This window comes from Polyodon spathula, chromosome 3, assembly GCF_017654505.1.
Source record: "Polyodon spathula isolate WHYD16114869_AA chromosome 3, ASM1765450v1, whole genome shotgun sequence".
Lineage (NCBI taxonomy): Eukaryota > Metazoa > Chordata > Actinopteri > Acipenseriformes > Polyodontidae > Polyodon > Polyodon spathula.
Window position 1 is genome coordinate 79,414,387 of NC_054536.1, and position 12,933 is coordinate 79,427,319.

The 12,933-nt window shown below is 37.7% G+C and overlaps 1 protein-coding gene across 2 annotated transcripts in view; it reads left to right on the forward strand.

Annotated features, from left to right (window-relative positions):
* Positions 1 to 12,933, forward strand: part of LOC121313453 (chromodomain-helicase-DNA-binding protein 7-like) — a 67,499-nt gene that overhangs the window by 15,368 nt on the left and 39,198 nt on the right. For both annotated transcript variants that reach the window (XM_041245988.1, XM_041245986.1), the window contains exons 3-4: positions 7,388 to 7,800; positions 11,811 to 11,946. In XM_041245988.1, coding sequence (XP_041101922.1) covers positions 7,388 to 7,800; positions 11,811 to 11,946 — 549 coding nt within the window. The remainder of the gene's footprint in view (positions 1 to 7,387; positions 7,801 to 11,810; positions 11,947 to 12,933) is intronic.

The following is a 12,933-nucleotide window of genomic DNA, read 5'->3' on the forward strand; positions in this document are numbered from 1 at the left end:
ATACAGTTCTTGTATTTATAGATTAAGTATAGTTTTAAATTCAGTTTTAATTTGAACATTAAAGTATTTCCGATTCAAAGTATGATGGCAGTTTTATTTTTGGCTTACTCAGCTGGATGTAGTGTTCTTATTTTCTATTATACATTAAGTGTAGTTAAAACTGTGTGGCTAATGTATGTGTTAGATTACACAACAAAAACCATGCCCAATTTAGTTGTATGGGGATTCCAAAACTTTTCTAACATCAATTCAACTTCAGTGTTGCAAGTGTCATATTTTTACATAAGTTAAATTACAACTGGTTTGAGTATTTGTTTTTATATGGAAGGTAAATAAATACCCAATCCTACTTTTCTTTTGCTGAAGGTGCTTTTTTTTTTTTTTTTTTTTTTTTTTTTTTTTTGCGGCCTAGTGGGGATTGATTTTTGCAGTCCCAAGCATGTGTAAATTGATCTTGCGCTCGTTCACTCTTGCCGTCGGCCTCTTTCCCCCTCTGGGTAGTTGTCCTCGGAGGCTGGGTTCCTTTTTAAAGTCAATGGTTAGGCAGGGGATAGAAGCGCCACGCACGTTCAGTGATGTTATCTAGTCTTATTTCTTTCTATTTAGCTTGTGTAAGGTAGGATTGGGCATGTGTAAACGTTTGAGTAATTGATTAGATAATTTATTAAAAACGTAATTCAGTCGTATAATCTATCTTTTTGTATTGCAACAGATATAAATGGTCTGAATAGACACATTAACCATGCTAAGCCTGTCGCTGCAGCGCAACATATTACTATAAATAAATATTAAATACATTGTTATATCTTTCAGTGGCTGTAAATTACTCATGCTCCTGACAACAAAAAATACCCCAACCATTTACGTGCAGGGTGTTACCAATATTGGTGGTAAGAGGTGGTTGGAATGTACCATTGCATGTATTAAAACTACAGCATATTTACTTGAATTAATACAAGGCAACTAGGTATTTTACAAGTTATCTCCTATAATGCAGTGGTGTTGACGGTCATGTTATAGTTTATTTAAGTTGCTTTGGTAATTAAGAAGGAGGTCGATAACAAACGTAACATGTAAAGTCTGTACTGGATTTAATATATGGTGATTGCTGTTGGCAAATTATGCATACCGGAAGTTGGGTTTAATGCATACCGTACTTATACTTCTGGTCAATAAAGATCGACTTGCTGAAGAAATGTCAAGTACTGCTTTTGTTTTTTACATATTACTTGAGTTTTGATATTTATGTAAGCAATAAATATCCAGAAAGGCCAATCACTAGTACAAGGGACAGTCCTCTCACACTGTTATACAAGCATACAGCAAAGTAACTTAAGATTTCTTCTTTTAAAGCTGGCACAGCTATCAGTCTCTTGAGATGGGACCCACCACAATAAACACCTTATCCAAAGGCAATGCTACACATGTACAGTAATTGGTGCTTGGAACTGCTGTGAATTGAAGCAGTAATGTGTATTCAGACAAGCTGTGTGCCCTTCTCAGTGTTTATGCACACTGCACTCTACCATTCTCTCCAGTCCCACCCTTCAGACCACCCTGTGATTTTGTTTGGCTTGTGGGTTGTTGTTGTTTTTTTTTTTTTTTTTTTTTTTTTAAAACACACAACATAGGCCCATATGGGATAAACACCAGATACAAAAAGGCTAAATTACATAATTGTCACATCTGAAGCAGCTGTCTCTGGTTTCTGTGCTGGTGTGTAATTTGTAGTTTTTGATAACGCTACAGGAATAGATCTAAGTAAATATTAGCATCTTAGAATGATTTTTTAAAAAAATATGAATTAATATTACTGGATTTTTTTTGTCCATATTGGAAGCCAGCATTTCTAACTGTATATTGTGTGCCACACTCATACCAAATATGGCTGCTAATTAAGCTACATAAGCATTTACTTCCTGCAGTCAGTCATTATTCAGATAATGCTTTCTTGTAATTTGTATGTTTGACGTATTTGAGTTTCCATGTAGAACATTTAGCCTTTTCAAGCAAGTTTTTGAACCTTCAAGTCTGTGTGGTTTGTGGAGAGAGCAAGAGCATGAGATCCTAGTGCTAGTGAATCCCAGCTCAGCCACCTGCTAATACTGTGCATCAATCTGTGATCTGTAGTTGACTACAAGATTAGAAACTCAATAGGGAAGCTTCAGTCTGTTGGTGTTACCAATGGATAATGCTGTAATACTCTGTGCACTTATTACTTGGCCTCCAGATGCTGCTTATTGACCCTTGCACAGCCCTCTGGGAAGCAGTGAATATAACATTGGGTGTTTGGGGTCCCAGAGGCTAGCATTCTATACAGACTGATTTTAATGTACAATAAAATGTCTCCCCTTTCCCATTACCGTTGGCTTTGTGGAAAACTATCTAGAAAATGTTTTTGGCCTTGTTAGTGTGAGATATTGTATTTGGTCTCTGGTCTGTTATACCCTCCAGGGGACTGATTCAGATCCTAAGTCCTACCCCTCTCTCACTCCCCCCCCCCCCCCCCCCCCCCCCCCCCCCATATAAAACAAAGGGAGTGCATGCTATTTTGTTGGGGGAGCTGTTGAGTCTGTGTGCCCTTTGGTCAACAAGTTGCTTTGTTTGAAAAGATGGATTTGAGTCGTACAAGTGGCATTGGTGGGAGCATTGTCTTGGTGATCCCCCATCACCTCAGGTGTTGTGTTGATTTGGCAGAAAGTAATTTGTGCCATTCATTGTCCTCCTCTGAGGGTGACTAGCGCCAGTAAACTTCATTTGCATACAAATATAAGGCCCTGCAGCATGCTGATTCAGTGGGCTCTCTGCTGACACCTGACCAGCTCTCGCCACTGAATTCAGTAAGCCCTGCTCCCAATGGAATGGGAGTTCAAATGAGGAGGGGGGAGGGTGTAGGGGTGGGTAGGTTTTTAGGTCCAAGGATTTGGTCTATAGAGCCTCATGCTCCTAAGTGTTTGAGGACACAAAGGGTATTTTTCCCCTGCATTCTCTGCACAGTTCATAGGTTTGTTTCAAAACAACATGCAACCTTGTCTTTTTTGCACATGAATGTAACATGTACGAATATGCAAGCTACTCAAAATATATGCATCAGGATGCTCACTTAGACCAATATATGTTTTTATTGGGGACAGGTGCTGGGGGCACATCTTAAGATTAAAGTAACCTGAATGCACAGTCAAGGTTATGTGTTTCTGGGCTCTACAGTATCTGTTAATTGTGACGTTTGATTTGTTATCGCTGATCACAAAAAAATGGAAACCTAAAACTGTAAAAGGATTGAAATAACTGGGAATGTCTGCACTTGATAAATGTAGTGAACAGTTACTGTACAACGCCCCCCCCCCCACCCGATGAAAAAGGTGCCACCAAGCCTGCACTTTTAAAAATTGTTTCATGTTACAGTAGTGCTTAATCTACTGTATTGTTTATTTGTGCTCTCAAAGCGACCCCAAATTGTATATGTCCTGGCACTCGCAGCTTTGCAAACTACCCTTTCACTACTGTATTTAAGTCTATTATAATTGTCTGGCTGATGTACTTTTTCCTTGCTCCCACTTTTTGTTTTGTTAATCGAAGTATGTAGAATGCTTACATGTTTAAAATGGATGACACATTTTATCTTTTGCCCTCTACGGTTTACTGTGTTGTTTACTGTATGTGTAACTGCTGTATTGACGTTCAGTAACCTTGTACACCCTCCTCCTCCTCCACCAAAGGACCTTCACATTTGACAGAACTCTGCTGTTAAAACAATCCCTGAATATAACTAAACGTGTTGTGCAGTTCTGTGCAAGATACGATTTAAACTCCTTTTGTAGAAAGGTTCTTAACATTATTTCTAATTCAAATCTACAGTTTAGCCAATCAAATTGGGACTAGAACAGTATTTGGGAGCTTTGGCACATACTTTTGTATGTAATGTAAAATAATTTATCAAGAGCATCTCATTTATAAAGGAGCAGATTGCAGTGCCTTAGTTTCCTTTTCCCTGCTGTGGAGTCTACAGTTCTCCTGCTTGGATATGCAGAGCTGCAGTAGCCTCATGGGTCCCCTGTGACCAGTGCCTGACAATCCCTGATCAGCAAACATCCGCAGTGACAGATTTGTGCTCTGCACACACTGTGCTGCTGAACTGCTGTGCCTGGGTAGAATTTTTTTGTGGAGGTTTTTTTTTCTTTGTCATTTTTTTGAGCCAGATGACTGATAAGGATGATTTTGTTCAGGAAACTTAATGTATTTAAAGTGGGCAAAGTTACTAAATACCTGGGCATTTGAAAGTACACAGCAAATTCTCGCCAGGCCCCAGTGTGTTTGTGTATGTTGAATACACAAGCCAGCAATCCTCTACTAGCTACGACTACCTGTACTGCACAATTTTGTGCACATTTCAAGTGTTTCACATTTTCCCTTCAAACGTGTAATTTCAAGGTTAATGCTCTCCTGCCAAATGCATTTTTTTCCCCGTACAACACTGGATTGCACGTTGTTCTTTTGATTCTGTCCGTGTTCTCATTAACGTGGATTTCAGAGGGCCCTGCAACGTCATACTCCTGTGGAGTGTTTTTTTATTTTTTTTTCCCTTGGACAAAATCTGTAGGTATCTTGTGCTTTAACCTGTAACATAATATGGCTACCATGTTGTGATCATGTGACTTTTCTTGGCTTCTGTATGATAGACCTAACAATTTATAATAATGACTTCATTTGGCACACAATGGTATTCTATGATTCTATTTGTAAAGTTGGTCGTCTATTGTACAAGAAACAATTGCCCTTTTTGTCAGCAATGTTACAAAACCAATCACATGTTAACGTTTACTACCACATACTCGTGTTTTATCTTCTAGATATATGAATAATAAACCAGGCGCTTTGATTTGATACTATAGCAGTCCTACAAGTCACTTTTTTTATTTGTTTTTAAAGAAATTTCATTTTTTAGCCACATTTGTTAACTTTCAACCATATTTCAAAATATTTCATACTTTTAGTTGACATTTTGTTTACCTTCAGTAACTAGGGCTATCTGAATAGATGAAGAAACCTACTTATATGAATGCATTCCGTTACCATACTGACTTAGCTTGGCATTACAATCATGGCAGGGTGTATGCAATATATCCTTTTACCCCTACACTGAATATTAAAATACATTTTGCCTGTAATGTTTTCGGTTTGTCCGCCTTGTCCACATACCATCTATCTTTGAAGTTAAATGGCTGTCTTCGAGGATAAACCAGGGACCACTTATCTTTTAACATACAGTACCATAAACTACAGTAGATAACAGTAATGAGTGTAATTTTAGCAGTACAATTTGTAGTATGGTATTTTTCTCCAAGTAGGATTTTCTCCTTTCAACATAGGATAATAGAACTTGTGAGTTTACCTACTGTAGTCTTTCAAACCAACAATGCACTAGTAAGTAAATACATTCATACAACATAGGGTTTAGACTTTTGCTCTACCTGCATAATTAAATTACATTGATTTAATTTGAATGCAAAAATGACTATTCTAATGAACTCTGTGAAATCAATGCATTCAAGGTGGTAAAGCGCTTATGTAAGTGGCTTGTGTTCAAGGTTTTATTTATCAGAAATGTTTCTAAATTCCACTTTACTAGTTTAATTTATCTAGAAAGTTGTTGCCTGGCATACTGTTTATTTTCAATCTTGTATGGAAAGCTGATAGCTTTATGGCTTGAACGGAATAAGAATTTTCAGGAGACTGGGTGAATGTTTTGTCTTATGGCATGCCATGATGATTTGCTGCTAACAAAGTTAACAAGCCCTTGATTACTGGAACAGTGCTTAATTGAGCAATTCTACATTGTTCTGGGAGAAAAACTTGGCCAAATGTCTTGTTTGGAGAACCTTTTGCATGCTTCTAAATTCTGCATCAAAATATCTTGGTGCCTAATGACCAGGGGGGTTAACACTGATATTTGTGTTTGAGGAGCAAATCATTGTCAAATTGTACTTGTCTAAATAGCTGTTTACCGGAAATATATTTAAACAATCATGTGTATTTTAAAAGGTTTCATTTCAAGACGCGTCGCCTAGTCATATCAAAGCATTTCATAGTAAGAACTACAGTACCTGATTCTCTACTCTAATTTTTCACAATTTACTTGTGTTCTCCTAACATCAATTTACACATTATTCTGCATTCCTTTTGATCAAGTAAACTCTTCTGCATTAGCAAATGTGTTGAAGCAGATCATCCTGCTGGTTTTAAATATAGAAGTAATTTGTCAGGAAAGGAATACATTTGGGAGGGTGGGTAGGGGTGGAGGTTGGCTCATGTTCTATAAGGTGAATGTACTGAGTTCTTGCCGATCAGACTACTGATGATACGTCAGTTTTTTGTCGTGGGAACCACTCAACTGAATTTGGTGAAACTTGTGTGCACATTCATTACAAGATGTAATGTGGTATATTCTACATGTTGTGGTTGCCATGTAAGTTGTGATGACCTACTTTTTTTCGACTGTCTTGTACTACTTTTGTGGTTTTACGGAATCCTTGGAGCCCATGCTTGTTACCTTTTTTGGTGCGAGTTCATTTTCACATGCACGCTGAGGTGTTAACACAAAGAATTTAGAAATAAAGGTTGTGTGTAAAACAAAAAAGAAAAAAGTTTTATTTATGCCCTCCAAGAAAACTAATTCAGTATTGTTGCAGAATCTGTTTTTGAAGAACGATATGCTAGTTACTAAAATGTAACTTGAAATATCTGAAATCCAAGCAGGAAAATAAATATGGTGTGTACTGTATACTATTTTAATCAGGTTGTTGTGCTTGTTTGCACAATTCTTGCTTTTATTTTAAGTTTGTTCATGCTTTTGTATTTTCTTTAAAATAGTTAACACCTATAGATGTTATGAAGGCATTTATTAAGAGTAAACTATTTGAAGGTAGACTTATTTTCAATGGGTCAATTCAGGTTCTGCCTAGTATTGTTTTTCTTATTGGCCTTTTTCAGTGTATTTAAGTCTGATGGTCTTTGGGAACATTTCACGTTCTCGTCTGTAGAGAAGTTCCGAAGCCTGCTCCTTTTGGTAGTTTTTAGTTTCTTAGCTATGGTGAAATGCTCTGTAGAAAGACTTGGTATCTGCCGGTATGAAAATATTAGTTTAAAGGCAGAAGATTGAACTATTGATTTACAGAGTGAAAAGTGCATAACAGTACATCCGTTTTACAACATTTTAAATGAATAAGTTGGTATTTAAGCCCTGGAACATGTCTTGTACTGTAGTCCCACGACTGGAACAAAACACCTTGTTTCTTTTTAACTGAAGCATGAGGTGTGTGTGATATATAAAAACTTGCCATTTTGAGACATTGTATATAATCATTTTGGTTCTGTTTCCTCGCTGCAGCCTTCTCCATCAGATCCATCAGTCGAGATGCCAGCATCAGACATGACGCAGGTTTCCAGCCAGAACTCTCAGCTGGTGAACTGTGAAGAGCAGCAGACGGATCTGGAGCAGAAGCAGCAGAAGAAAAAGAAGAAAAAAGCCAGTCGTGCCAGCACTGGGGAAATCACTAAAGGCACTGGAGAGGAGACTCCTCAGGAAGGGCTAGACCCTCTGAAGAGCCCAGAGACAGATGGCTCTCCAGCAGAGAAGAAAAAAAAAAAGAAGCCAAAGGAGAAGAAAGAGCCGAAGGAACCTAAAGAGCCTAAGCAACCCAAGACTCCTAAAACTCCTAAAACTCCCAAAGCACCAAAAGAACCCAAGGAGAAGAAAGTCAAAGTGACCACCCCGAAACCCAAGAGCACCAAGAAAGCCAGGTATGTCGACCTCACTGGCTATATATCATTGATCAATGCATGCCTATTGACAAGTGTTCTGAAGTAGGAATGTGTACACTGGGTAAGATGTGAAATTCCCCTATATTTACAGTACAATTTATTTGTCCCTTGTGGATCGTGGTGTGTGTCTTGCTGGCTGGCATACTAAGAAAATAGCATCTTGCAGTGGTTGTTAGTTGACTGGGTTAAATATATTGGCAAATAATGGTGTGCCTGATACTTTTAAATACTGTTATTTGTAGTGAAGCCTTTTTTATATAAATAAAAAAGCAGAAGTACTCAATACCTTTTTTCTGTTCTGTGTTTAGAAGGGGGTAGTGATTTTGGATTAGCTGAACAACTTTCACTTTGTCATAATGCAACTAAAAACAATGACCTGTATTAAAATAACCACATTAGAATAATACTAGTCATTTGACAAATGTTGTATTCTCTCTCTCTCTCTCTCTCCCTCCCTCCCCCTAAAAAAATAAATAAATCTATAACGTTACTGATCTCATTTGGCTACAGATGCTTAACCATCTTACTGCATTTTTGTCTTGGATTTCAATCCTTTTGTAAATATAGCATGTGACATCTAACCAATGGGCTAACTATATGGCTGCCTTGTTGAACTGGTAATTGCAACTCCTCCATTGGTGGTCGTTTTAGTGAACTGGGTCATGTTGGGACCAGAAGGCCCTAGACAGTACTCCCGGACAACTGATACTGTATTTGAGATGCATTCAGAATAATCAAAACAAAGCATATAAACTGTGGACAGATGTTCATGATTTTAAAATGTGTACTAATGTTTCCCAGAGGTCCAACACATTTCATACATATGAATCTAATTTAGGATTTCTGTTGTAATAACATTTTAAAAAATTGGATTGTGGCCTTATGCAAGGTACACGAATTTCAATATTTTAATAGAAAGCAATACAGTGTTTCACAGAATTAAAGTGCAGCTTTTTTTTTTTTTAAGGCTGCAACTACACCAACTCTCTGCTCTTGTATGCGCAAAGTATAATTTCTTGATCCTATACTGTAGAAAGTTTGGCAAGTCATATAAATATCTGTTGCTGTTATTTTACACCTGTATTACCTGCGTGACATTTACACAATATATTTGCATTTGAACACTATGATTTGCAATATATGCCAGGATAGTTTCAAACTCCAAAGTGGTTTGTATCTTTTCAAGATTTTTCCAGTTCTGCAGTTGAATAGCCCAGATCTTAACTCTCAATAGGTGTTAGTTTTGCAATGTGAGATCTACAGTTTGATTTCCCCATACAGTTGTGACTCATTAAGTCTTCACTGCTGAAAGAAATGTAAATGTGATATATACTGCATTGATATTGCAGAGTATTGAAGAGCATGCTGGCAGTTGAAGGTATAGTAGTGCTGAAGGTGACTCATCTGTGGCAGCAGGTGTTCTATTAACCCAAACCACATGCTACCCACTCCCTTGCTATACACCAGCACTACCCATGCAGTGTAAGAACTTGGCCACTGCACTGTGTTGCTACGGTCTTCAATGTTTCATTATTTTTTTTATGTGGTTCAAACAATGAGTAACTACAAACATTTATCTTAGTGTAGGAACGTTTGCAGCATGTCTGGGCTTTTTTTTAGGGGAAAACCCAGTGTTTTAGGAATCCTAGTAACTGATACAGAACACGGTGTAAATGATTATTTTACCAAAGTGCTTTGTATAACAGAGTTCCACTGTAAGGGAAAAACGAGTCTTGTGCCTTTCCCCTGATATTTCATAAGGCAATCTAGATATGTAGTTCTGCAAGACATTGCATCTGTAGCAGTAGTGTATGTGCCTTGGGTGCTCTAAGTTAAATTGTTTTCTGTAGTCTTGATTTTATAGAGGTCAGAAATCAAAAGCATGAACCTGGCAGCTCTGTTCCTTGATGGTCTTGGCTTATTTTTCTTGAAGAACAAAAAGTTTTAGGACCTGTTTGGCAGTGATTTTTTTTTTTTTTTTAACTAAAAAAAAAAAAACGCAAAATGTTGTATTGCAGGTGTTGAATGTTTGAAAGATGATTGAGGGAAGCAGATGGCTTTAGTCAGTGGCATCTAGCCAAAAGAGCAGGTGCTGGTCATGTGACCACTGGTTACCAGGGTAATCTGATTGCTCTTGGCGTGCAGATGAAAGGAAAGGGGCCCAGAGCTCAGCTACAGTATTGTATAATTTGTGGCAGTAAGAGCGGAAATAAATGCTGGAAGTGGAGCCTTGTAGTGGGGGTGGCTTTTAGCCATGTGTGGTACAAACTTCAGGAAAGCTGAGATGAAATGCTGCTGCACAAAGGTTTTTAAACTATTGTATTGGCACCAAGAAGGTGTGCTAAATGTTTTGTTACATCTGTATTACTCTTTGAGTAAGTGCTTAAGAACAAGTGATTTAGAGCATGTCCTTTTTAAAATGTTGCAGTTGAGCATTTGTCTAAAATGATCAATTCACACTAAACTTTGAATTGCCCAGTTGTCTGCATGCTTTTAGAAATCCCCATGCCTTTTTCAGAGTGAACCTATAATGGCATACCACTGCTTTTGTTGTCAAATACAAAAAAAAATACATGTGTATGTAATTTCAAATACTGTGTGAACTGTCTCTTGCGTTTTGTTTGCTAATTACAGTAATTTAGTAAGTTTTAAGATCAATGTTAATTAAAATAAGGGTACCAAAGTTAAGGCTAGATGTCCAAAAGCATTACTCTGTGGTCTTGCATTTCCAATTAATGACAACATACAAGTATATATCTTGTTAAATTAGCCATTTAGTGGTACAATCATTGTCACTTTCCCCATACAATCAGAAATACGGTAGCCCCACAGGCTCTTGATTTTTGTAAATGTAAACACTTTTTTTGCATAATGTAGATTATTTTCAGAGACCTCAGAATGGAACTGCACATTCTGTTCGTTTTACTGTACGCTGAGGTTGTTGTAGTGTTCCGTGGAAGCAAAGTGCTCTTGTTTGTTGCTTTATTTTAGTGAATGCTATACTTTTAAAAAAAAAAAAAAAAAAAAAGATTCCACCTACTTTTTTTAGAATAGGTAAAGGAGCCAGATACAGTCCTTCACACTCCTGATCAGGTGCATTTAAGATCAACTACATTTTACATCTATTTCTGGGAGATTAAGGGGAATTAGTATGCCAGTATTCACTGCATGCCCTACTTACCTTATCTACAACCATGCCTATTATGTGTAAGCAGGTTGAGCTTTGTTCATTTTGGCAGCCTCAATTATATGTGGCAGGAGACGGCACGTGTCATGTGTGGACATCTCTTTACATCATACTGTAAACTTTATTATGAATCCTTTGGTCATCTCTAGCCAATCGTGAGGTTCTCTGTTCAATAAAATTAAGAACTCATTTCTTTCTCTGCATTATTCCTAAGGAGAGAACACAAGAAAGACCATATTGTTGCAAAGTGGACATCCTACTAATCATAGGTCATTATAGCTTTAAAATATATTATACACACTGTAGTACAGGTAACTGAGTTTTTTTTGTTTGTGCACTCTGTGTTTAAGGATGGCATATTGTAACTCTGCACCACTGCTGCTAAAAGGATGTCTCTTTCAACCAGATGCTGCATCTCGGGGCCATATCCTACTTGAATATTTAAAATAAACTTAAAGTAAATTTCTGTTTCACCCCTGAGACGATAGTGCTTACATGTCCATTAGTAACATGCATTCCCACACCACAACTGTAATTTCAAAGCCAATATGAAATAAACTAATCACCATGGCCTGGCACCTCCACCCCTGTCGCCAGGTATATGCATACCCCAGTGTAAAATGTTGGCTGCATCTGAAAGTGCCAGTACTGCATGTGTTATAGAAACTCTGTGTCGTTGTCGTCCCGGGCATTGGGGGGGGCCCCCAGGGGGTCTTCCAACCTGGAAATCTCTGTACAAAGCTCTACTGATAGCATTTAAATTCATCATTCATAACTCACCATGGTGCCCTTTTTTATATAGCAACAAACCCGATCCAGAGGCAAGCACTACAAAGAAAAAGGAAGGAAAACGTAAGCGGGAATCCTTAGATAATTCAGACTTGGAAAGAACACCCCCTCCTTCACCAGAGGAGGAGGAGGATGATATGGGCATTCAGGTAAAGACACTTAATCTTACGGGCTTTGGGGAATAAGGCAAGTGACAGAACTGGGCTATTACTCTGTACCTGTAACACTTTTAAATTTCAGGTGCAGTGAAACCACTCTATCATAGCAGCCTTTGGGACCATCTGAAGCAATTTTTACAGACAGGAGCATTTGCATTGAGAATGTAATTGAGACCAGAAAATCAGATGTTTTTTATATGGTGGTGGTCTCCTATAGCAATGTGTGTGTGCTCTGGAATATTGTTTGTGTCCTCATTTTACAGTAACCTAGGTTAAAGGCTGTTTTATGTTGGAGTGGGAACTAAGAATTTAAAATTCATAGAAACCACTGCACTATTTCTTATGTCAAAGGGTCTTTTGATTATTTGCTTGTATAGTGTACTTCAGTTTGGAATATGCAGATATCTCAAGAAGAGCAAGCCAAGGGTATAAAGCTAATAGATTGGTATGGGTGGGGGGAGGATGGACATTTGCAGGATTTTTTTTTTCCAGTAGTGATATTGATGCATATTACCCCTGTCATTTTAACTGACCAATCAAACTTAACCAATACCATTTGTTTTCTGTATAGCGTACTGCATGATGAATATCTGAATTTGCCATGTGACATCACAGGCTTTACGTAAAAAAACTAACATTTGCCTTAATAAAGGGGGCATTAGGACAAGGTCATTTTAAGCAATTTAACATTGCTTGCAACAAGAACAACCATGATTTGTCTGCTTGTTGTCCGTGTCAGATTTGGAAATCTTTTGAAATGTAGCCCATCAGTTTTGTCCCTCCTTTTGATATTAAAATATCTGCTGTAGTCACATTTTAACTGTGGTTTTGACTTGCCCTAATCATTGTCCTGAAATATAGTTAAGGCACCAAAAATCTATTATAGCTTTGATTATTCATGCAATTCATATTGCCCCTTTGCTGGAATGTAGGGTTAACAGCGTGTTGTATTAACTTTCGCTCTCCCTTCACCAGCAT